The sequence below is a fragment of the Adiantum capillus-veneris genome, chromosome 22 (assembly GCF_014529385.1).
Source record: "Adiantum capillus-veneris isolate H3 chromosome 22, ASM1452938v2, whole genome shotgun sequence".
Classification (NCBI taxonomy): domain Eukaryota; kingdom Viridiplantae; phylum Streptophyta; class Polypodiopsida; order Polypodiales; family Pteridaceae; genus Adiantum; species Adiantum capillus-veneris.
The window spans coordinates 58439543-58465756 of NC_140952.1; the positions used below are offsets into that span (position 1 = coordinate 58439543).

Here is a 26214-nt window from a genome sequence, read left to right on the forward strand (position 1 = left end):
CCACACTTCTTTCTGAGCTTCCACAAGAACATACATCACTCTCAACTGAGCTCACAAGCTCCCATTGCATTCTCACAAAGCTTCCAAGCTTTCTTAATCTCTCCACCGTCGAGAGAGAGCGAGCTATCGCCTCGAAGCTCTCAAAGCCGTCGTGCTCTCCGCGGTCACCATGGCTCTGATGCCAATTGAAGGGGATCGAGGAGCACCACAGACGGAGAGTGAGAGAGAGAGAAGGAGACACACACACGATGTGGGTGGGGAGACTATGAAGTGGCAGCTCCCCCTATACAGTATACTCATTATAAGTATAGGGTAATAGTGGGCAGGCGCCCATGACCTGGGCGACCGGTCAAGGCACATAGGCCTTAACCCCAACAAGAAGAACCAGGAGAGCCTTCAATCTAGACACACATGCTCCATCATACAATGGTGTATCGGCTTCACTTTTCATATCATCATAGATAAGCCTTTCTGAATCCATAATCGTCTCAATCATTTCATCAATCTTGGGCTCAAACATTGCCTCGTTGGGAATGTGGTCTGCATGATCATCCTTCGAGCTGTCAGAGGCTACATCATTTGTGGCCTCACGTATGCTGCTTGACCAAAGCGCCTGCGAACACGTCTATTGGGTTGTAGCCTGTTGGCCAGCGTCAGAGTTCGACGAGTTATAATTGGCAACAACTCGATCTATAGTAGATGGATCAAACTCGCTAAATTCACGAACGTGCTACAAAGAAACATGTCTTGTCCATCGCACAGCATGCTTGCATTGATTACAAGGACATAAGATCCTTGTTGAGAGGTAGGTGTTTCGGTTGGACGGCCCCACATCCTCGTCACTACTTATAATGAATGTAAAAATCTTATAACCTGGACATAAATTTAATCTTCTATTGGCATCCTTCGTCTTTTATCTCTCTCTCTCTCTCTCTCTCTCTCTCTCTCTCTCTCTCTCTCTCCCTTTGTTCACACTCTAAACTACCTCACATTCTCTAGTCATGTCTGATCCCCGCACACCTTGGTTTAGAGGTGCACGGAGATCAGAACCATCGGGTTATAATCTTTTCTTTATTGGTCAATGCCTATATTTGTGGGTACGAGAAATCTACACACCCACGTCTACATGATAGTGCATGTAGTGGACAAAAACCCCTTTGCCTCTTCTCTAGCTGTAGCAATTCACAGCATCTTAACATCTCTTCATAGCAGTGGATGATCGAGCTTGCAAGGAAAGCTAAGCCTACAAGAAGCCCAACCATCTCTCTCTTTTTTGACGTAGAGCTTGAAGGTGCTTGTAGCTTTGGAATGTTCAAAGGCTAGGCAGCAAGAAAACACGTTCTTCTTCTATTCAACTTGAGTGATGGAAGAGGCAAGTCGATAACTCATAATTTTCAGCTTGTGTGTGTGTGTGTGTGTGTGTGTGTGTGTGTGTGAGAGAGAGAGAGAGAGAGAGAGAGAGAGAGAGAGAGAGAGAGCGTCCGGGCGAAATGGGTTGCACAATCCTATTGCGGCTTGCCTAGTGTACCTGTACTGCTGCAAATCTGCATTTTTGTTCTGTGTATCATGCATACATGTGAGAGAGAGAGAGAGAGAGAGAGAGAGAGAGAGAGACAGAGAGCGCTATAACCTGGACATAAATTTAATCTTCTATTGGCATCCTCCGTCTTCTCTCTCTCTCTCTCTCTCTCTCTCTCTCTCTCTCTCTCTCTCTCTCTCTCTCTCTCTCTCTCTCTGTTCACATTGTAAACTACCTCCCATTCTCTAGACATGTCCGATCCCCACACACCTCGGTCTAGAGGTGCACGGAGATCAGAACCACCGGGTTATAATCTTGTTTTTATTGGTAAACACCTATATTTGTGGGTACAGGAAATCTACACTCCCACGTCTACATGACAGTGCATGTAATGGACAAAACCCCTTTTGCCTCTTCTCTAGCTGTAGCAATTCAGAGCATCTTAACATCTCTTCACAGTAGATCCTTGTTCAAGGGATTACCTAGCACATTACATGTTGGCCTCCAATCTGAGTATCATGCCGTTGAAAGCATTCCAACTTAAGGTCGCATCCGTAGAGAGGAAGAGAGGGATCACCGTTCGCCTAACTCTAATTTTCTTATGTAATCTCGAAGGTAGACTTTAATATAAAAACTAAATCCAAAATCTAATTTTAAATCTAACATAATTGAACATATGGTGATTCTGAGCTAATTGAACATGGTTAGTGGGTGAGTTAATAGGTGTTAGATTCTGATGAGAATATACATATTGTTATGTACCTAGTTTTTGCTCTTTGGGCAAAGCCTTCATTGACATGCCCTAAAATCTAACCTAAATCTAATCTAACATAAATCTAGATCTAATCTAACCTTAAACTCAACATAAACCTAAATCTAATCTAACGTTAAATCTAACATAAACCTAAATGTAATCTAACTTAAATGTAAATCTAATTTAATTTTAAAGCTAAATTTAATATAATTTTAAACTCGATCAACATAAACCTAAATCTAATCCAATCTTAAATCCTAAACCTAAATGTAATCTAACTTATATCTAACCTAGATAATCTTAAATCTTACCCTAATTTTAAATCTAACCTAATTTTAAACTCAACATAAACATAAATCTAACGTAATCTTAAATCTAATTTAAATTTTAACATAATATTAAATCTAACCTAATTTTAAATTTAGCATAAATTTTAAATATAAGTTAAATGTAATCTAATTCAATCTTGAATCTCAATCTAACCTAATTTTAACTGTAATTTTAAATCTAACCTAACTCTAAATCTTAATATAACATTTCATTTCATATTTTCTTTACTTTTTTAATCTATCTCTCTCTCTCTCTCTCTCTCTTTCTCTTTCTCTTTGTTTTCTCCTCTTTCTCTTTGCTTTATCTCTCTCTCTCTCATTCTCTCTCTTTACTTTCTCTCTCTCTCTCTCTCTCAATGTGTGTGTGCATTCTTTGTTTATGCATGTGTGTGTGTGTGTGTGTGTTTTGTTTATGCATGTGTGTATTCTCTCTCTCTCTCTCTCTCTCTCTCTCTCTCTCAGACACAATGTGTGTGTGTGTAAGAGAGAGAGAGAGGGAGGGGAAGGGAACATGAGAGAGAGGAGAGGGAAGAGCATACCTGGCTCTCCTTCCTCTCCTTGTGTGTGTGTGTGTGTGTGTGTGTGTGGGGGGGGGGGAAGAAAGAGAGAGAGAGGGAGAGCGCGGGTTTACCTCTTTTGCTTGAGCATCGAAACTCAGATCTGAGATCTGAGTTTTGGGCGCTCTCGGTTTATTTTTTACCCCTATCCGGCGTCGCTATGGGCGTCACTATAGACGTTATTATGCAACAAAAAAAATAGCAATGCCCATAGTGACGCCGTGGATTTTCACTTTTGAGCGTCACAGTGCAAGCGTCACTAATGGGAAGTACCTCTTGTAGTGGAAACCAACCCTTTACACATAAGTTCTTAGTACATGGAATCCTTTATGTTGGAAATGCCCTTTGGTCCGGTTACAAGAGGCTTTTTAAAGTTTACTTCTATTTCTTTATAGTGTATTTTACAGTTTATGTGTGGAGTATTGCATTTTTGTCCGCATCCCTTGCATGTGCACTCAACTCAAGCACTCTCTATTTTCTTCTTGTCTATTCCCCCACCTCTCTCTCTCTCTCTCTCTCTCTCTCTCTCTCTCTCTCTAGTGGAATCAAAACAACAAGATGCAATCTCTGTTCATTGAATTTGATCAAAATCACCTAAATCATTTAGATTTGACCATGTATAAAACACCAAAATTTTCACTCCAAGTCTAGAAAGGGGGAACTCCAAAATTGACGGCACCTCATCAATAAGCAATGAAAATCTCAATACTCATCGAAAATGCTCAACCTTGTTGGCTTTGCAAGGTGGTCATTGAACTCCTCGAAAGGAGTCTTCACAAATCTAGTCTCGCACCATAGATTCGGAGTCAAAAAGCCATACGTCTTCAACAAACTATCAAAAGTTGTCTTGACAAAGTTTCCAAGAGTCTTTGTGGAGCCACCAGAAGACACGAAAACATCTTCAATACCAACAAATTGCAAAACCTTCTTGGGCACACGGGAAGCCACAATTCTAGAACCTCTTGGGAGCAGGAACAAGCATGAAAGTGACAGAACCACATTTGCCAGTGACCTGATTGCAAGGGACTGTGTGAGGATTACCGATCTTGTTACCCCAATATCCTCTGTGCACGGGTATAACAGAGAGCTTGGCCAAGATGATGGCACCATGAATAGTGGTGGCGACCTCCTTGCTGCACTTAACACCCAAGCCCACATGGCCATTGTTGTCCCCTACGACAAAAAAGACCTTGAAACGGGTGCACTGCCCTGCACGAGTTTGCTTCTGAGCGGGCATTATCTTCATAACTTCATATTCCTTGAGGGTAGGTCCAAGGAAAGACTAAAAATTTTGGTATTTGCTCTAGGTTTTGATCTTGACGTCCTTAACAAGGCGTCCCAGCTTCTTGATGGGCACCCATTTCTCTTCTTCGTCGTGGTGAGCACGCCTTGGGCCCGTCTATTGCCCCTGCCCCTAACGCCATGCCCTCTTTCTCCTCTTTCAAACCCTCTCTTGAAGCCGCCTCTGTCTACCATGACTACCCCCCCCCTCTCTCTACTGCACTTATGAGTGCACGCCGATGTGCACTCCTCCTAGCAGTTCCATTTTGTGTGGGAGTTTATTTAAAGACTTCAAAATGTAGAGGCATCTTTAGTATTTGAGGGCTATGTGGATATTACTTAGATTAGGTTTATGTATTTCAATTCTTTGCAATAAAAAAAGTTGACTTGCCTTTAGGAGTGCACGGCCACGTGCATTGCTAGAGGCAAGTTTTCCTCACTTGAATAATGTTCTTGTTTTTGAAAATTAAAAAAAGGGGAAATTACCAAAATACCCCTCTAATTTGTGGAAATTCCCAAAATACCCCTCAAAATTCAAATATTCCCAAAATACCTTTGTATCTATTTTAGCTGGATTGTTCACGATTTCCTAATTTTATTTTTTTTTGACAATGTATATCCGTTCTTTAGTGCTTAGCATGTAATTTGTCACAAATTACATCCCAAAAAAAGACAATTATGTCTAAAAATAATGAAGCAATTCATCTCCAAAGCCTACATAACCAGCTCAAATTCTTCTTTTAGTATCTTGTACTCATAGACAATCAATCTTCTTACAAAAAGCTACAATTTTTATTTTTTGGATAAATTTACTCTCACAACCAAGGGTATTTTGGGAATTTTGGAAAATTTGAAGGGCATTTTGGGAATTTTTGACAAAATATGAAGGGTATATTGGGAATTTTTGAAATTTGAAGGGTATTTTGGGAATTTCCACAAATTAGAGGGGTATTTTGGTAATTTTCCCTTAAAAAAACTTGACTTGCTTTTACGAGTGCGCACCGCCGTGCATTTCTAGAGGCAAGCTTTCCTTCACTTAAGTAATGCTCTTGTTTTTGGAATTAAGTTAGTATACTTTTAAGCTTAAAACAAGCGGAAAAATCACAAGGCCTTCCCTTGAGAAGATTGCACCAAAAAAAGTGGAACAATAAAATAATTTTTTGAGGTCTATCATGAGGCCTTTTACATTGAATATCTCTTAACGCTCCTCCCTCTTCCCTCTCTCTCGACCTTTCCCCACAACCCTGCTTGTTCTCTTTTCCTTAATTCTATGTGTTCTTGTAACATTTAATGGCCTAATAACTTGTGTGTAGAGGAAAATAGCATGAACATAGTGAGCATTTCATTAGAATAGATTCCTAATGAGAATACCAAGAGCGCTTGGGTGGAGAGAGCAACAAAAAGCATAACACTGATAGCATGAACAATACTTCAAAAGAGAGAGAAATTAAGCTATTGACAACAATTGAGGATCGCAGTTACATGGAGCTGGTCCCCCTTCCAAAAGGCTTTGTATTATAGGTTTCTCCCATCAAGAGAGACATTTTACAATACAATTATTTGTATTCCTTCAATACTAGCTAGTGCAATGAAGATGGAAGCTTCAAGAACTATGCAAAACACTTATAAATCACAACATCAATTCCCTCACGATCTCAGACCCACGACCTCACAGACCTTCGAAGATGGTGAGAGCTAGCAGGGTATAAGAGTAGATTGAGAGGAAGAAGGAGTAGTCTTACGAGAAAGATGTACATCTCCTCACATAATCATTCATATTAGCATAGATTAGCTTAGTAATTAGCATATGGTAGAGGAGATGAGCATGCATTGAAGCTTGGCTCTTGGTTGGATTTGCAAACAAAACCAAGAGTTGTTGGTGTAGGCCTTCCTTCTCACAAGCTTGGAGTAGGTGATAAGCTTTCCATTAAAGCTTGAGAAGGAGAGAGAAAGTCTTCTTGCTTCACACATGAGCTTGTATGTGAGTGTGTGAGATAATGCCTTTGAAAATTCAGACCCCTCTCTCTCTTGGTCGACCCCTCTTGCTATTTGCTCATGCTACCACCCTCTTGGACCTCTCCAGGCTTAGCCAATAGGATTTAAGGAGCATAAGTGATACCCTTCCGACATGTGTCCCCCTTTCCCCTTTTGTGAGAGCTTTGGGTAATTAATTAATGCAACTAAAGTCTCATTGGACCCCTTTGTCTCCTAGCCAATAGGAATCAGGTAAGCCATTGGGCTGCTGAATGCTTATTGGACCCCTTGAGAGACTGTCCAATAGTCTTCTACAGAGCTTAATTCTTATTGGTTCTTTTATTAAGTGTTTTTAAATTAATTAAACTAGATTTACTCTAGCCTAATTCTCATTGGTCCACCTCCATGGCCATCCAATAGGATTTGAGTACACCTTGTGGGCATCTAGCCTAGGGAGCTGACATGTGTCCCTCATTCCCTTGACATGTGTCCCTCATTCCCTTTGTGTAAAGGAGGCTTGTGAGTGTGTGTGTGAGTTTCTCTCTCATCCCCTACTTGCAAGGCTCTCCCCCTCCTTTGTAGGATTTGTGAAGACTTTTTTACGCACACACAAAGCATTCAATTTTCCTAAGCTTAGCCATTGGACACAACCTTTGATTTTTGGAACCTTAGCATTTTGGAAGTCTTAATGGGCTGAACCTTAGGGTCTTTAAAGCCCATTGTTGCACCTTGCTCTTTTGCAGATGGCCCGCCTGTGACTTTTGGAACCTTAGCATTTTGGAAGTCTTAATGGGCTGAACCTTAGGGTCTTTAAAGCCCATTGTTGCACCTTGCTCTTTTGTAGATGGCCCTTTTGATCCCTATTTTCCCTCCTTTGGATCCCTATTGTGGCCGGTCTGCCAGCTTAACCAATATTCTAACCTTTTCTCCCTTGGCACTTCCCCATATTAAATGATCAGTTTAACATGAGAAAATCATTTAGGAGAATTAGATATTAGTTATTATGACAGTTCCTCTCTCTCTCTCTCTCTCTCTCTCTCTCTCTCTCCCCCCCCCCCCCCCCCCCCCCCCCCCCCCCCATGGTTCCATAAGGCCATAACTCAGCTGACAACTACCTATGAGATGTCTTCTTCTTAAATTCCATAATTTGCATCATCCTTCAACTCGCTACTTGCCCCAGCCATATCTCTCCATTGCCATCGTGTGTTGTCCATCACCACAATGCCAAGCTCCTGATGAGCTGCTGCATCTAACCCAACCGCCAAATCCGCTACCCAACCCTCAACGTGCCATGCCACAACCCTACGCATCGGATGCCGCCTTCAGCTACTACCTTGCACTACACAAAAGGACGAGAAGGCACAAGCATATCTTGCTAATGAAGCTGTGGTGAAAACCGAGGTGAAATTAGAGAGCCAGACAAGAGGGCCAAAGGGCATGCACAAAGCTATGGAAGACGGAGCCCACAACCTTGCATTTTTTAGTGCGGGAGGGTGTTGCCATGGACATGGTGGGTACAACCAGGCAACTTGCATATTTGATCTGGGTGAAGGCTTGAGGTGAAATCAGAGAGCCAGACACGAAGGCCAAAGGCATGCATGAAGCTACAAAAGACAGAGATTGCAACCTTGCATTTGTGGGTGCGAGAGGGTGTTGCCACAGGCACTAACCGCTCCCATCTCCTGTATAGCACCTGTAGAACACCATTCTGTCAGGACCTACTGTAGTGCCTGCATCTTTGTTTTAGCTATATCCCATGCCCACAACCCGCCAATGCTCTCCGCTCCATCGACTCTTCTACTCCATCTAAACACAAACACCTGCTCTGCACCTTCATTATAGCTCCATAACTGCCCTTGCACCTTTGGCTCAACTCTGTTTTACCCCCTGGGCTACTACGACCAACTTCATGCACGCCTTACCTCCTCAATATTTGTGTCCACCTGAATCCACTCCACTCGGTGGCAACCTACAGAAGAAAGCTGAACTACAACCCTCGGGTCACCACCACAATCACCCCCAAAATATTATGGGTTACGTTTCTGTTTTCTTAGGCGATCCTGCCCTGCCCATTTAACCTGCATCAAGCATGAAGCCTCACCACTTGCAAACCCACAACTCCTTCTTCGCTCCCTCCCATACGACATCGTCACTAGTTAATGTCAGCTCCATCGTGCATTTCAACTCCATGTTTGGCCTCATGCATCTCAGCTCCATCGTGCCCGTCATTTCCATTCTAGCCCGATCTCAATAAACCAAGCAACGTAGGCAACAAAGGTGAGTGGCTTGGATGTTCCCAAAGCTAGAGGTGCTACTGGTGATGGCATTGGGGAACACAAGGGAGGAGATCACGGGGGAGCACAAGGTGTGATGGTTTGCGCCGCTGTGCGCGAAGGACCAAGGTGGGAGACGTTTGGTTTGGGGCGCATATTTTGATGTATGTATATCTTCAAGATCTCATTCATTTTAGAAATCTCTTCCTTGTTTTTACCTTGGATTCCTATCCCATCCAACAAATGAAATAATGACCACTACTTCCATGCACCAATCCAAAATTAAACAATTTTACAACAGTACAAAATCTATTTTTAAAATAACTTCCTGTTTTTCATTAACAAAAAGGGGAGGCTTGCTAAGGCCTTACCCCTTTGAGTAGTCCTAACATAGAGGTATTGAAGTTTCTTGAAGTACACACATGGACTTTTATATTCAAACGCTAAAACTTTTAAGAAGAGGTTACATAACCTATGACCAACACTTTCTTTAAACAAAGAAAACTAAACTAGATTTGACGTAACCTCTTAGAGCTTGGTCACAAGAGGGAAGGGGGCATGGTACTACATGTTTTCTTAACGAGAATACAAATAAAGAAATAATGTTTTCCCAAAGACTTTCCTCGTCGATATTTGCCAATTTGCTTTCGACTCTCCCCTTCTTTGCCTTCCCAAAGAAAAATCCACACACCTTTTTATTTACATATTCCATTTATCTTCAATTAAAATTATCATTTTACATTTTCCATCAAAGTAACAAGATTCTATTAACACCACAATGTCCTCCCCCACCCCTCCTCTCTCTCTCTCTCTCTCTCTCTCTCTCTCTCTCTCTCTCTCTCTCTCCCCCCCTCTCCCTCCCTCCCTCCCTCAAGGAGGGGGTTTCAAGATCAAAGGAAATGGACCAAAGGGAGTATAATTATATCTAACTTTGTGAAAAGGGTGCAAAGATTAACAATAATTGTCAGTTAGCAAAAATATATTCTATGGGAACTGCTCGGTCTCCTACTTGCTTGAAAAAAATTTGCAGTATATTAACTACAAAGTTTACTTTTCCTAAACTTGTGTTTGCTAAAAAAACTCGCTTGGTGCTTTAAATTGCTTAATCATGCTCAATTTCTTCTTTGCTCAAACAAGTTCGCTCGGTGTGGGATTCTTCAACGAAATACATTATAAAAAGACTCGCTTGAAGGAAATAATTTTTCACTTACACATATATAGGTAAACTTGACAGTCCCACTTTTACATTAAGGAGAAAAAAGTCTTAAGAAAGGTCATACTCGAGGTTCGAACTCACACATAACCGACCAATGACGTTATAGAAATTGCTGTAGCCAACCCAACACCTCAGTGATGCTGTTTAAATGGTGGAACCTTTAAATGAAAAATAAGCTAAACGCCCTTAACTCCCATGTGCGCAACCCCTCATGGCCGTACCTTCGTCGTCTGTTGCCTCTCGCCTCACTGACGCCTCGCATTAGCTATCGTGCATGGTCGTCAGTGCTTCGCTTACACAACTTCACCTCCCTTTTGAAGGCATCCTCCTCGAACGCATCTTCCAAGATTTCATTTTTTTCTTGATTTTCTCCAACCGTGAACCCCCTACTTATTTTTTTAGACGGAATCTTTGTGGATTGAATTCCCGTCAATATAGTTAGTCCTTGCCGTAGCCCACCCCTTTGCATGTCTAACCAAAAATGCAAGGTTAGTCTCGGACTCAGGTGAGCCACACCTTAACCCTGGCCCATCTGAACTAACCAACTCGCGCATTCCATGCAGCCATTTCTCAAACCAGCGCAATGTCACTTGAAAAATCAATTTCTGCAACTCTTTTCGATTTTTCGCTTTTCCTCTACAATCTCTAGAGCTATATCTTGCGAGATTCTGCTTGTGAACCCTTTTCCATAATGTGTAACCATGGTGATTTCTCTTATGAAACTCCTTCTAAAACTTCTTGTGCATGAGCCCCCCCCCCCCCACCTCGCTAGCACGCAACTGCTCCTCAGATGATTGCGCATCACACCCCTTCCAGGCAGCTCCCCCGGCGACATTTCTCTGAGGTCCCGTTTCCGTTGGAATCTCAAGAGATTTAGACTTTTCCTTTAATCGTTGGCCTTATATTTACCCATTTTTCAATTTGAACGTAGGATCGGCAAGCAGCTGCTGGTTGGCGATGTCGACTGCATGTGGCGCTTACACACTTCACGTTCAAATCAAGGGTTCTCTCTCTCTCTCTCTCTCTCTCTCTCTCTCTCTCTCTGTCTCTGTGAGCGCACATTACTGAAAAAAAGTGTGCGTGCGCGCGCGCGAGTGTGTTTGCGGAGAGAGTTGCAAGCACACAACGGTGATGTACGTTTGAAAGTGCTGGACCTGTTGTGTACGGGTGCAGATTTTGTCAGGCAAATGCTTGTGGATTTGTCACAGGGAAAGCTTCCTTCTGTTTCGCTAGCAAAATATCAGTTATGCACTGCGTTCTCAAAAGACTTCAGGTATCAAAAAGCTTGCTTGTTTAAGAACCGTTAATGATTGCTTTAGAGATCTGAGTAGAATCCATGTGCTGACTCGTAGATGGCCGGGATTTTTTTCTACCTGAGTTCATTCTGAAGTTTCTGGCTTCTTCTGGCCTTTCATAGTCTGTGATTGCAATTGCTGCAAATGGTTTGCCTTATTGTGTCTCTCAACTGTGCGGACTTCATCCACAGAAGTTATTGTATTCTTATATCGGCCTAAAAGTTGGAATATATATGTAATGGATCTCAATAAGCTTCTGCTATCTTAAGTAGCCACAAACGCCACCAACATGCAGATATTGACACTTCGATGCCTGGACATCCATCTTTCAATGCTGCCTTTTTTGGTCTTACATTATGGGATGCTATGGCCCATTATAATAAATGCTCTTTGCTCAAAGACAAGTCGAAAAGAGTATCATTGACCCAATCATTGATCTGGTGAAGTAGATTAAGTGAGAGAATAACCTTTTGGAGGCATCACTTTCTCAATTACTTTGATGTTCGACATATGTGACATTGAACTTCTGAGCTTGTTCAAGAGACTAGCCTTTTGGCTTCTTTTGATATTAAAAATTCCTTCCAGTTAAATTTTTAATCTGTTATTCAGTATAAATAGCTTTTTCTTTTTATTTGAATGTATCAAACTCTTGCCTTGTATTTTCTTCACAGATGTATCGTTTTCGAGAAATCTGAAATTCAAGAGAACTTGTGTCTTCAGCAGAGCGGCAGTGCACATCGTCTTGGTTAGTTTCCACAAACTTTCAACCTTTGGCAATAAAGTGTTTGCTGGATGAACACCTCATGTATTTCTAAGGACTGAAATTGTTAGAGCTGTGCAGCTTTCTTTTGGCAGTCTGCCATTTATGTAGCAAAGCTCGCACATCTTGCTTTTTTTGAATTTCCATTCAGCTTTGTGGCCCATATCATGCACTTGGGAGGGGAAAAAACTTATCTTTAACAAACTTTAGTAAAGCAACTCGCGCAACATGAGTAAAAAGGTCTTTTCCAATGAGTATGGCCTTGTAGCCAATGGGCTTGAAGGATCTCAGTGGATTGACCAAACCAGCTTGGTTTTCCTTTTTGAGAGGCAGAATAGAGGCATCACAGGTATATGGATTTAGGAGGTTCTATAGGAAGCCATAGATAGTCAGTAGATGTCTGGATGAGCCTTGCTGTGGCTGCCTCATTATTTACATTGGTTCTTGGCACTTGCAGAGGTATTATCAAAGCACCAGTGAATTAATGCGAGCTTGCTAGATTTCAGTTTGCTTGCTTATGTGGCGGTCTGTCCCATCAGGTTACCAGTGCAAGCATGTGTTTAAACATTTGTTACGTTTATCACATGTTTGTTTGAACAATCAGGGTGCAAACACAATACTGTCTTAACTGCCACACCTGGGTGGGTTGTTTTTCCAAGAGAGAAACGATGTGCCCCCCAAAAAAAGGATAACTTGCTCGGGCAGTTATTCGAACTGCCATGCCAGCCTAGTAGATTGATATCTAGTCAAAGCCAAACTAAAATTATAGTGGGGTTTGCAATGATGGATTTGTTCATGACGTCAGCTGTGTAGGTGCCTAGATCTTTTTGCTCCCAATGCATTTGCAAAGCCCATTGTGAGAGAGGGGTATGTGGTCATCTTCTCTAGTTTTTAAGGGGGATTCTTACATCACTGAACAAGACAACTATCACATAGTGTCGCTTTTAGCACAGGCTACAAAGAAGAGGGTTGAATGAGAAAACCTTATTCATTTGGTTAAAGGGATTGCTTTCTTAACATTAGTTTCTTGGCATGTGTTAACCAAAAAATGGGTGGATTTGGTGTCTCTAGGAATCTAGTTGCCACAACTCGAGTTTGGAGGCTCAAGTAATCATTTAATGTCTTGCCGACTGGGTTGAAGTATTTTTCGTTTCTTTTGGACTGCCTTGTTTTAATTAAGCATGAGGACCTTCGATATTACAGACTCCACACTGTCTGAAATGATTAGGAGTCACATCTACTGAGCTCAAATTTATGCATCAGGTCTTCAGGACAATTTCTAGTGAGCTCAAATCGATGCATTCAGTCTTCAGGACAAACTTTATTTTTTATATAGATTGTAATTGTCAATTTTGTTTTGATCTTTTGCAGTAGTGATGTTAAGAGTTCTTGGGATTATACAACAACTACTAGAACAGGGCAAGCATGCCTCCAAGAGAGACATTTACTATACAGATCCAGCAATTTTTCATGGTAAGACACTTTTACTTCAGGGGGACAGATTTCAGGAAAGAATGTCTTGCAGAAAAAGCTATATCAAGCTTATAATACGCGGTTTCATGTCAACTGAAGACGATTATACACTTTTTTTGAGGCTTGCAAGATGCTGAAAACCTCTATGGTGTAGAATAACCACGCGGAAATGAAGCAGACATTCAAATCTTTCAAATGTGACTCTTGCGGTGATTACACCACCCACTCCATAAGAGCTTGAGGCCGCGGCCAAGAGTGAGTGGATTGGTGATAGTGGTTCATCCTCTCACACAACTCACACTTCTGGCATGGAAATTTATGAGACTATTTCTTCATCAATGAATATTGGTGATGATTCTACCTTGCCTGTGGTTGATGTTGGAAACATCTCTCTTGGAAATGTTATCTTGCCTTATGTGCTACATGTGCATAAGCTTTCAACTAGCTTCTTCTCAACCTCAAAAGCAACTTCTAAAGGTCGTGGGGTCTACTGTTATTGAGTGTTTGATAGAAGGAACCTCTCTGTTGTGGCTCATCTATCATATCTTACAATTCCTATGGAGGTTGATTCACTTGGTGGATCAGAGTACTACTTGAAGGAGTACGAGCGGAAGTGCGACGCGAGAGAGAGTGCGAGAAGAAGAGCACGACGATATGGTGAACTCGCTCTACTGTAATGTGTAGAGCATAGTGAGTTCTTATTAGGTTTTTACAAAAGAATGTGTACATACCTGGCTGCCCGCCCACTTACCTGGGCGACCACATTGGGCTTTATACCCCAACAACCTCCCACTTAAAGTCCAATGTGGTACTTTAAGTGTGAGAGAAGCTACTATACAAGCTAATATACAAGAGATGTAGAGAAGTGATGTACTACCCTACAACTAACTGCTTGCGAAAATGCGCAAAGCTCTCTGAGGGAAGTCCTTTTGTAAGTAGATCAGCAGGATTTTCTGTGGTGTGAACTTTGACAAGCTGAAGTTGCTTATCCTCGAGCATTTCCCTGATGAAATGATACTTCACATCCACATGCTTTGTCTTTGAGTGATAAACTGGATTGCGAGCCAATTGTATAGCACTTTGACTATCACAATATAACACATGCATCTCTTCTTTGATTCCCAAATCTGTTACTAGTCAATTAAGCCAAATTGATTCTTTGCATGCCTCTGATGCTGCAACATATTCAGCCTCTGTAGTAGACTGAGTAACACAATCTTGTAATCTAGAACGCCATGATACTGCTCCACCAGCCAATGTAAAGACATACCCTGACGTAGACCTTCGGTTGTCTAAGTCACCTGCATAATCTGAGTCTGTAAAACCCTTTACACTTAGCTCCTGACTCCCATAGCATATACGCATACTCTTTGTAGCTTTCAGGTATCTCAATATTCCTTTCACTGCCTCCCAATGTTTCTTGCGTGGGTTTGACATGTATCGACTTACTACTCCCACTGCAAATGCAATGTCTGGGCGAGTAGCAATCATTGCATACATCAAACTACCCACTGCAGACGCATATGGAATCTTATCCATTTCAGCCTGTTCTTCCTCAGACACAGGACAATCTTGTTTGCTAACTTTCACATATGGTGGCAATGGAACACTCAATGCCTTTCCCTTCTCCATATTGAAATGTTGCAAAACCTTGTCAATATACTCTGTTTGAGATAACCAAATCAACTTCTTTGATCTGTCTCTCTCGATGCGCATACCAAGTATATGACTTGCCTCACCCATGTCTTTCATGTCAAACGATTTTGCCATCTTTGACTTCAAAGCTGAAATTTCTTCCAAGTGCTTGCCAGCAATCAACATGTCATCCACATACAAAATAAAGATCAGCCAACTGCCATCCTTAGCCTTCTTTGTATATAGACAGTGATCGAACTCACTACGTTTGTAGCCTTGAGAAAGCATAAACTTGTGGAATTTATGGTACCATGCCCTCGGTGATTGTTTTAAGCCATAAAGACTCTTTAACAACTGGCACACCCAATCTTCCTTGCCTTTCTCAACAAACCCTTCTGGCTGTTGCATGTAAATTTCCACATCTAAATCACCATGCAAGAACGCTGTCTTGACATCCATTTGGTGCAACACCAAATCTAATATGGCAACCAATGCAAGAAAGCATCTCAATGTAGTCATCTTGACCACCGGAGAGAAGACTTCATCAAAGTCAATGCCTTGTTCTTGCTTAAAGCCCTTGGCAACAAGCCTTGCTTTGTACTTTGGCTGACTATCATGAGCGGTGATCTTATACCTGTAAACCCATTTACAAGGTAGAGCCTTTTTGCCCTGTGGTAATTTAACTAGCTTCCATGTCTGGTTTTTATGCAAAGCTGTCATCTCTGACTGCATGGCCAATTGCCAATTCCCGGAGTCCTTCATTTGCACTGCTTCCTTGTAACATGAAGGCTCATTGCAATCAGTCAACATGACATAGTTCATAGATGGAACAAACCTATCAGGAGGTCGCGTGACACGTCCAGATCTACGCACAATAGGTGGCTCAGACTCAGCCACAACCTGTGGTTCCACTCTATCCTGTCCTTGCTCCTCTTGAGCCCTGACATTTTGTCTTGCACGTGCAGGTCCATCTTCTTGGAAGACAACTCTTCTAATCTCCTCAACCCTCTCTGGTTTAGAATGATATTTGGATTCATTAAAGTGAACATCATTGCTGCGGACAACCTTTCTGGATTCGGGATCCCAAAGTCTGTACCCCATCTCATCAGAATTACCATAGCCTAGAAAGATGCACTTTCTACTCTTTGGCTCAAGTTTGTTCCTAAATTCCTTTGGAACGTGAGTATATGCCTCAGCCAAAGACTCTGAGATGCTTGTATGAGGGCATTTTGCCTGACCATACCATCTCTGGCACTGAATCCTTCTGCAAAACCTTGCTAGGAGATCTATTTACAAGATGAACAGCAGTTGATACAGCTTCAGCCCAAAACCCATTTGGCAGCTGTGCATTAGACAGCATACTTCTGACCTTCTCTTGTATGGTCCTATTCATCCTCTCAGCAACACCATTTTGAGGAGGATTGTAAAGAGCAGTAAGTTCACGTTTTATACTTTTTGACTCACAAAAGTCCTGAAAGGCCTTTGAAACATACTCTCCACCATTGTCAGTGCGTAAGCATTTAAGCTTCTTGCCACTCTGATTCTCCACAAGTGTCACAAACGTTTTGAAAACACTAAACGCTTCATCCTTGTGCTTGAGAAAGTAAACCCATACTTTCCTCGAGTAATCATCTATAAATGTCATAAAGTAAGAAGCTCCCCCTAGAGATAGGTTAGGCATAGGTCCACACAAATCACTATGAACAAGTGCCAACTGTGTATCTCTTCTACTGCTTCTATGCTTATGTGGCTGCTGTGTTTGCTTACCATACAGACAATGTTCACAGAATTCAAAATCATTAAATGAAAAGCCAGGCAAATAACCAGAACGAGACAAGATTTCCATTCCCTTCTTAGACATATGTCCTAACCGGCTATGCCACAAAGAAACGTTCGGCTGCTCGGTTACATTGATTACATTTTTAGAGACATTTGATACATAAATCATGTAAAGTCCCCCAGACTTTACTTCATGTGCTACTGTCATAGAACCCTTGGATATGTTCCACATGTTCTGTCCAAAAGTGGTGACGTAGCCAGCATCATCAAGTAAACCTATGCTGATCAAGCTCTTTGTAATTGCGGGAACATGTCTCACATTCTTCAGCGTGAAAGAAGAGCCATTCTGAAACTTCAATTGAACATCTCCAACACCTAAGATCTCACATGTCTGCCCATTGCCTAGCCGAACATGATCTTTAGTGGTCACATAAGAAGTAAACCACTCCTTGTTTGGAGACACATGAAGTGATGCCCCTGAGTCTATAATCGAGTCACTCAGTGCATTTCCATCAGATGCTGTAAGAAGAGCTGAGTCCATTGTATTCTTCAAGAAGTAGATGTCTCCTGACACTAGACTGTCATCCTCTGCAACAGTGTTTGTCAGATTTATTTCTTGAATCTTCACTGAGGACTTGTTCTTCTCACCATGGTCTTCAGCTTTCTCTTTGCCTTTTTTTGCTTTCCATTCTCTGCAGTCTCTTTTCATGTGACCCTTCTTGCCACAATGATAGCATTCTATCTATGTCACTCTTGCCTTTAGCACTGCGGGACTTGCTACGAGACTGATTCCTCTTTCCACCTTTGTACTTTTCTTTGGTCCTTCCCCTGACAACTAAGGCTGTTCCTTTGCCTTTGTCCATTGTCTTTCTATTGGTTTCTTCAGTAAGCAGACTTCCTTCTACACCTGCTATGTTCAAACCATCTGGAGGTGCAGAATTACTCAAAGCTGTGCGAAAAGTGTCCCAACTTTCCGGCAATGTGATCAACAGGAACATAGCTCTAACAGGTTCATCAAACTTGACACCTTGAGCTGACAACTGGCTATAGATTGTGTTGAATTCATTCAGATGATTGGACATAGGTGTCCCTTCTTTCATCTTCAAGTCAACAAGCTTCTTAAGCCAGTATACCTGTGAAGCTGCACTCTACTTCTCATAAAGATCACTCAGCTTTAACCATGCTTGATAAGCCGACATCTCGTCTGCTACATTGAAGTAAACGCTTTCTGCCAAAGTCAGCATAATGGTAGAAAGTGCCAATTCATCCATTTCGCTCCATTTATCTTCGTCCATATCTTCTGGTTTTATCCCCTTGAGCTTTATAGGTTTTATCTGCTTTTTTTGTACCAACACGTGCCAAATCTGCTTCTTCCACAATGGGAAATTGGTTCCATCCAGCTTCTTGATATTGTAAAGAGCAGTGTCTTGTGATCCAGCCATAGCTACGCTTCACAGTGGTTTACTTTCCTGGGAAAAATTCGGCAGAGTTTCCCCTGTAAACTGACCTCTGAACCAATATCAACCTGTCAAATGAACCAAGAAAGCTTCAGATTCTGCATAAATTTCGGCAGAGTCTCCTTTGTAAAATGGCTCTGGTGTACTCAAAAACAGACCAAAAAACAGCTCAAAAAACACTGTCTCTTTGACACTGTAAGCTGCGGGTAAACCTGTCTTGCACCTGTACTGTCTCTGACTGTCCTGTCACTGTCCTGTAAGCATAGACTGCGACAATGCCTCAACGGCAGTAAAGCAAAGATACAATCCCAACTGTCTAACTCACAGTCAATACATCCTAGCTGCCTATCTAAGGGTGCTCGAGGGATCGCTCCAAGACCTGTATCACCGAAAGGATCTCAACATTCGAGAATCCCCCAGCTCAATAAAACCTCACTCGACCCTCAACAAAGGCTGCAGTAAATCTGACAGTACATAGACTTCCCACAAAGTCATACATCCACAAATTTCCCACTGTATGCTGTAACCGCTGCGGTGGTTGTTTGCTGCGTGACTCACAGCCAGCAAACTCTCAACAGACATACATCATCTCTGACAATACATCCCATGTGGAAGTACCTGCAATGTCAGGATGAAATCTGGAATATCAAGCAGCAAACACAAGCTACCTGATGAACTAGTGGATGTCGCCTACAGTCTGTGTGTAGATACATCCGTGTCGTATGTGACACGCCTCCAAGAACTGTGAGCCGTCCTTCGATGTGTAGACAGCCACAAATCAACACTCTGGGAGTGTCGATATCCTCAACACCTGCAGTCATAGGCCGAAAAACCCAAATTTACAGAGTCGGATCTGCACCCGCCGAGACCACTTAGTCGAAAATGGCCTGCGCAGACCTTTGTCGAAGCCGAACGGTGGCCGAGATGACCTCAGAATGAAATTCTGACAACACCGAGCCCTTCGGGCTCGCCCACGAGATTTGGGGCCGTGTCTTCGCCTGTCGAATTTCACTCCAATCTGAGCTGGTGACTCTAGCCTCCTGCAGTGCTGCCCCGAGGCTCGATCTGAGCTCTGATACCAGTTGAAGGAGTACGAGCGGAAGTGCGACGTGAGAGAGAGTGCGAGAAGAAGAGCACGACGATATGGTGAACTCGCTCTACTGTAATGTGTAGAGCATAGTGAGTTCTTATTAGGTTTTTACAAAAGAATATGTGTACATACCTGGCGGCCCGCCCACTTACCTGGGCGACCACATTGGGCTTTATACCCCAACACTACTTGATTCATGTGGATGAATTCTTACCAAATTTTTTGATTCTCTCTATGCTGGATAAGTCAAGCTGAAAACCAATCTAACTCTTGCTAAGAAGTCTGATGCTCTCTCTAACTTTCAAAGTTGGATAAGTCAAGCTGAAAAGCAAAATAACTCTAAAGTCTCTGTCTTGAGAAGGGATACTAGAGGTGAATTTATACCTTTCAATTCATCTCTCTTTTAAGGGCATTTAAAGGCAAACCTCTCTCCCTTACTACACTTTGCAAGATGCTGTTGTGGAGAGGAAGAACATGACAATGAAGGAGATGTCCGCACTCTCTTGCATCCTCCCTCATTTTGGGATGAAGATTTGGCTATTTGGATTCTCACAAAAGCAGTAGAGGGAATCACTCTAGAGGAGGTATCTAAAGATCGTAAACCTATTGTTGCTCATCTTGATGTCTTTGGTTGTAACTTATGTTGCTCATGTTCATGTGTGATTAAAGGAGAGGATTTTGGATGCTAAATCAAAAGAGAATCTTTTGTGGTTATGCCTCTCGCTCCAAAGGAATTTGGTTTTGGCATTTTTCCTTTGGAGGATATTCTTCTCTCCTGTGATGCTTCGTGTAGCAGGGCTACAGTGACAAGTGTAATACTAAAATATAGTGCAAAAGAAAGGGGTGCCGGGGCGGGGGGTTGCTGCAAGGTCGAGCAATGATACATGGAAAGGTCTGCAGATAACATGTCTGAAATGAGGACAAGCTTAGTCCTACTCTTCAATAGGGGTTAGCACCTGCATCCAACATGGTTTCCCCCTATGGCCATTCAAACCACATGCCACCTTTGCTGACAAGCCCTCCTATGCAAGGTATGTAGAGCACTTTTCCATCTCAGAGCTTTTATCATGTGAATGCTTCCTCAGCCCCTCAAAGCTTCTACACCTTCACCTCCACCTCCATGGACCAAGAGCAAGGACCACCTCGCCCTTCGACTCGCCCATCCAATTCTCGGAATTTGCGGCTCATATTGCGGAACTGTCGTATAGTTTCTTTTGCGTGGAGATTTCTCTTGCGGCAGCTTTTTGCTACGCTGGGACTGCTTTATTTTATTAAAGTTGAGAATTGCTTTATTTTGGAAGCTCAAGAGAGAGCTTGTGAGAGAAAAGAGCCTTTGCTTTATTTTAAGCTTTTGGGGCTTTGCTTTTGGCAACCCTTGTAAATAAATATGTGGTTTGGGCTCACACTCTGAGGAGCATCTGGACGCAGAGTCTGAGAGTGAGACCCAACCACTCTGAACTAAGATTAATACAAAAAGAAATACCAAAAGGGTGCCAGTCTTTGGGGCCAATATCTCTAGGCACGGAACTCCGTCGGGCCAATGCAAATCTACTGTGAACTGTTTTGAAGTGGTTATTTGTTGCTATCGCGGTCGATTCTTGACTTGGAGTGTCCAAGTCTGTTACAATGGTATTAGAGCACGGTCGATTTCTCTTCTACGGGAAATCCGATCCCATTTTTTTTTTCCGTGGCACCTATGGCTTCACGCAAGGATCAGTCGACTCCCTCTGCATTCGGAGATGCGGGAAGGGATCACAACGAAGATTCCGGCAGAGAGTATGGCCCGCCTCGGCCTACTCAGGCGGAGCGACGAGAGATGGAGCGTCGTCAATTGATCGGCGATGCAACAAAGATGATGCTCAATTTTGCGAAGGGCCCAAAATTTGCAAAATATATGAGTGAGACTTCTTTTCACGAAGTGCACGAGCAGTGGCAGAAAACCACAACACCACCCCCGAAACCCGCTCTCAAGGAAACCTTCTGCTCACAAGAAATATTCAGAGAAGGAATTAGAAGAGGTGGTTGATGCACGGATTGCTCAGCTTTTTGATGCGCAGAACAAAGCTAAAAAGCACAGCAAAAAGCAGAAGAAAGGCACTGACTTCCTAGGAGATTTGGGTCGTCAGTCGACATTTGATAAGGGAAAGGAACAGAAGAAGCGTGTTCGATTTGAAGGAGTACCCAGTTCTTCTTCTTCTTCTTCTGACAGTTCTTCTAGCTCTTTTGACTTGAGCAAGAAGACAGAAAAGGCAAAAAGCGAAGTAAGAAACAACGCTTCGGAAAGGCAAGAAAAGGCAAAGAAGTCTAAATCTCGCCCAGTGAGTGACAGTTCTACAGAGGACTCGTCTACAAACAGTTCAGACTCTGACGACGACAACTTTTATGCGAACAAGAAGAATTTTTATAAAGCCAACCAGTATGACTTTCTGGAAGATAAAAGCAAGAAAGTCCGAGAGTTTAAGGAAGGTGGGGATGGTCAATTAAATTTGACACGTTTTCAGGATATAAAGATGCTTCGAAGGCTTTGTCTTGTATACAGCAGTTTGACATCGCTTTCGCGGGAGGACGCTACTCAGAGCACTCCAAGATTCGAAGAGCTGGCTCTTATTTTAAGGGGAATGTTCGAACTTGGTGGTCCACGCTTCTTTTAAACAAGACTGTGCCAGTTAAATGGCTAAAATTTAAGAAGCTTTTTATTTCTTCTTGGCTAACTCAAGAGTATGAACGCGATATACGAGCTGCTTGGAACCATCTTCGGATGACCAAGAGAGATGCAGTGGACGCTTATTGCGAGAGATTCTGGAGCTCTTTTCTACCCGCCGCTTCATTCAAGAAGATCTCGTTCAGAGAACAGATTGAGCGGTTTACCATGGGTCTACCTACAGAGATCCGAGATCACTGCTTGGAATAGAAGTCAGCTTCTATTCATGAGTTGATGAGTCATGCGAAACGGGGTTTTGCCATTCACTCTGGCAGTCTGACCTACCCCACTGATGAGGTCATGACACAACGAGCTGAACAGACTTCAACGAATGAAAGTAGAAAGAGAAAGAGCAACCCAGAAAAGAAGGATGCACGACCCAAGCTTACTCCTCAGGAGAGAGCTCGCTTCATCAGGGAGGGGAAGTGCTTTGGATGCGGGGAACATGGACATATCTCCGCGAAGTGCCCTGAAAAGGCACAAAAAGAACAGAATGACAAGGACGACGAAAGGCGTGAGAAGTTCGAGAGCAGCTGAGGAACGTGGGAGAAAAGGCAAGATGAAAACAGGACTGGTTCTAGATTGTGGTGGGTACCGATCCCAACACCATGGACGAGAGTACAGAACTTTGCTGAGCTTGGGACAAAGTGAAAGACCAAGAGGCCCTGATCTTCTTTGATGGAGGAGCCAAGGCCAACTTCATTTCACCGGAATTGGCCACGCGGCTCGAGATCACTCTCGATCAAATGGGACCACTTGCGGAGGCTGTTCTAATGGCACCCGGCAGGGACGTAGCCATTACACCTGTCATTGGCAAACTTCGGTTGCATTGCCAGGGGTATTTGGGGCATGAGGACTTTTTCATAATGCCTTTGGAAGGTTGTGATGTTCTCTTGGGAATTCCCTGGTACCACAAGAACAACGCCGTGGTCGATTATCGGGCGAGGAAAGCGACATTGACTACAGAGAAGGGCAGAACCATTATACTTGACATTAAGTTGAAGGGCGAGTCAGTCCCTATTGTATCGGCTTCGGCCATTTCTAAATTAATGAAATCCAGTTTGTTTGTTTACTCGATCTTTATGAAAGAATTGAGTGATAAGGATAGGACAAATATGTCTAAACTTGATAGAACGCCAAGATTTTCTCCACTCTCACGCCAATTGCTTCTCAGAGGGCCTACCAGGTGAGTTACCACCTGCTCGTCCTGAAGATCATACCATTGATCTGATACCTGGAAGCACACCACCGAACCGGCCAGCTTACCGTGAGAGCCGAGTACAGAATGAAGAGATTATGAACCAAGCGAAAGACCTCTTGGAAAAGGGTCTTGTCTAGCCTAGTACTTTACCGTATTGCTCTCCAGTGTTGTTGGTTTTGAAGAAAAACGGATCTTGGAGAATGTGCATCGATTATAGAGCTCTCAACAAAATCACCATCAAGAACAGATTTCCGATTCCTAGGATTGATAATATACTCAACAGATTACAGGGATTCTCTTGCTTTAGGAGGATTGATTTGAAGAGTGGATATCATCAGATCAGAATCGTGCCGGGAGACGTCTACAAGACAGCTTTTCGGATGACTTTTGGGTTATTTGAGTTTTTGGTGATGCCTTTTGGCTTAACCAATGCTCCTGCGACATTTAACCGGATGATGGACAGGATTTTTCGAGAGTACAGGCTATTTGTTGGCACTTTCTTTGACGATATCATTGTTTTCTCCAAGAATGAGGCAGCATATAGAGATCATCTGCTTCAGGTCTTTCAGGCATTACGAGATCACAAGTTAGTGATTAATGCAAAGAAAAGTGAATTTTTCCTACCTGAGATACACTTTTTGGGACACATTGTCTGAGCAGCGGGAGTGCAAATGGATCCGGCCAAGATAGAGACTATCCGTGATTGGCCCGATTTGAAAAATGTCCATGAAGTTCGAAGCTTCTTGGGACTGTGTTCGTACTACAAGTGATTCATTCGAAAGTTTGCAGAGGTTGCTTCCCCTTAGCATATCTTGACACAGAAAGGAGTCCCTTTCTCGTGGGGACCCACAAAGGTGACTGCCTTTCAGACATTGAAAGAGAAATTGACTACGGGACCAGTTTTGACTTTGCCGGACTTGCAGAAGTCATTTGAAGTATATTGTGATGCTTGTGGTCCTAGTTTGGACGCGGTCTTAATGCAAGAAGGCCATGTCATCGCTTACGAGAGCCGTTTGTTCTCAAGGCCGGAAATGACAGCACAGATTTATAAGCAAGAGCTTTTGGCGGTTATCCATGCTCTTACTCAGTGGCGACATTACCTACTCGGAATGGATTTTACTGTCTTTACAGACCATCAGAGTTTGCGCTACTTCTTGTCACGGAAGCAGCTATCGAAAAAGCAGATGCGGTGGGCGAACATCTTGTCACAGTTTCACTTCCAGATTGTCCATGTTTAGGGACAGAAGAATGTGGTGGCAGATGCTTTGTTTCGGAAGCCTTTGGTTCTAGCTATTTCCACGATACATCTTAGGAGCTTCGAGGATATGGTCGACCAGTATGCCACATATACAAATTTTGCAGACGTTTTCACATGGATACGGGATGGGGAGACAGTAGCGGGATATTCCATTCGGGATGGCTACTTGATGAGAAAAACCATGTTGTGTGTTACACAGCTGTTGAGGGAAAAGGTTATGACCGAATGCCATTGTCCACCTTTTATGGGTCACGGCGGCATTGCTACCACCATGAAAGGGGTAGAGAGATTCTTCTTTTGGCCGAGACTCAAGAAGCATGTGGAAGAATTTGTGCGCAGCTGCTTGGTATGCGAGAAGGTCAAGTTTGACAAGCATAAAGCACAGGGATTGTTACAGCCTTTACCCATACCCACCCGCCCCTGGGAAAGTATTGCAATGGATTTCATTTTTGATCTCCCGAGAACACAGAGTGGTCACGATGGTATCTGAATCGTTATTGACAGATTTAGCAAGCATGCTCATTTCATTCCAGTGAAGAAAACAGTCAAGCCGGATCACTTAGCGAGACTGTTTGTGGCCCAGATTTTCAGATTACATGGCATGCGTGAGATGATTGTCTCCAACAGGGACCCTAGATTTACGAGTTTGTTTTAGAAGGCAATTTGGGAGAACATTGGCACGCGGTTGCAGTTCTCGTCATCGTTCCACCCGTAGACTGATGGGCAATCTGAGATTGCCAATTCAGTGGTTTTAGATTTATTGAAGTCTTATATCTCGGATCATAAGACTCAATGGGAAAAGTACTTACCTTTGGTGGAATTTGCCTACAATAACACGATACACTCTTCGACGGGGAAGGCGCCATTTGAGATTGTTGAAGGTGCTGCGAAGGTTCAACCCTTCCTAAGCACGAAAGATAAGATTTTTGAAGCGGATGAGTATACGAGACACGGCTTTTGCCAAGGTTCGCGAGGCTTTGCAGAAATCTCAAGAACGACAGAAACAGGCAGCGGATCGCCATCGTCGCGACTTGAATTGAAGGAGGATGATTGGGTGCTCTTACGTTTGAGAAGGCACGCCTCAGAAAGAAAAAGGGAAAGGAGAGGGTTTTTCCAAAGCTTAGTATGCGATACTACGGACCTTTCCAAATCTTTGAAAAGATAAATGATGTCTCCTTCCGACTGAAACTGCCTGACACTTGGAGGATTCACAATGCATTTCATGTGAGTCTCTTGAAACCTTTCAAAGGTGATGTGCTTGATGATCGCAGCCTGATGAGCAACCCAAAGTGGAAGAAAACGAGGAGATCCTTGTTCCTGAACAGATTTTGGCACATAAGGATACGACGAATAAAGGTAAAGTCCGAAGGCGGTTCTTGGTTAAGTTCAAGAACTATCCTGCATTGGATGCGAAGTGGATGGAGGAGGAGGACCTAACAGATACTCCTCAGATTGTTAAAATTTACCTCGAGGCTTTTGGTTTAGCATAGTCTACTCCAAATGGAACCCAGAATTCAGCTTGGCCGGAGATCTGGTGCAGTGGGATACACAAGAGGGGAGTTACTCCGCTCCTTTGTCAAGAGATGCCTCGATTTTGATACTAGAGTCACCAATGTCTCTTTGAGCTTGAGGGATACTGAGAGCTGACAGTATTCCGCTGTA

At 42.9% G+C, this 26214-nt stretch overlaps 2 protein-coding genes across 17 annotated transcripts in view; one reads left to right on the forward strand and one right to left on the reverse strand.

The window, feature by feature from the left end:
- Positions 1-3861: 3861 nt before the first annotated feature.
- LOC147429419 (small ribosomal subunit protein uS5w-like) lies at positions 3862-4635 on the reverse strand. The gene is made up of 3 exons (XM_086495414.1): positions 4443-4635; positions 4201-4332; positions 3862-4118 (listed from the first exon to the last, which is right to left on the reverse strand). Exons 1-3 carry the CDS (start codon positions 4633-4635, stop codon positions 3862-3864), a joined length of 582 nt encoding a protein of 193 aa, XP_086351540.1.
- Positions 4636-10390: 5755 nt separating this feature from the next.
- Positions 10391-26214, forward strand: part of ATSPO11-1 (Spo11/DNA topoisomerase VI, subunit A protein) — a 72185-nt gene continuing 56361 nt past the window's right edge. For 3 of the 16 annotated variants that reach the window (XR_015185857.1, XR_015185856.1, XM_086495655.1), the window contains exons 1-5: positions 10400-10747; positions 10835-10906; positions 11077-11176; positions 11870-11943; positions 13330-13431. Coding sequence is in view for 12 of the 16 variants with exons in the window: in XM_086495655.1 (XP_086351781.1) it covers positions 10861-10906; positions 11077-11176; positions 11870-11943; positions 13330-13431 (322 nt within the window). In the remaining 4 variants the exon portion in view is untranslated. Of the gene's footprint in view, positions 10748-10834; positions 10907-11076; positions 11177-11869; positions 11944-13329; positions 13432-26214 lie in introns of all 16 variants that reach the window. The other 13 variants (XM_086495656.1, XM_086495653.1, XM_086495661.1 and 10 more) reach the window with 12 other exon arrangements.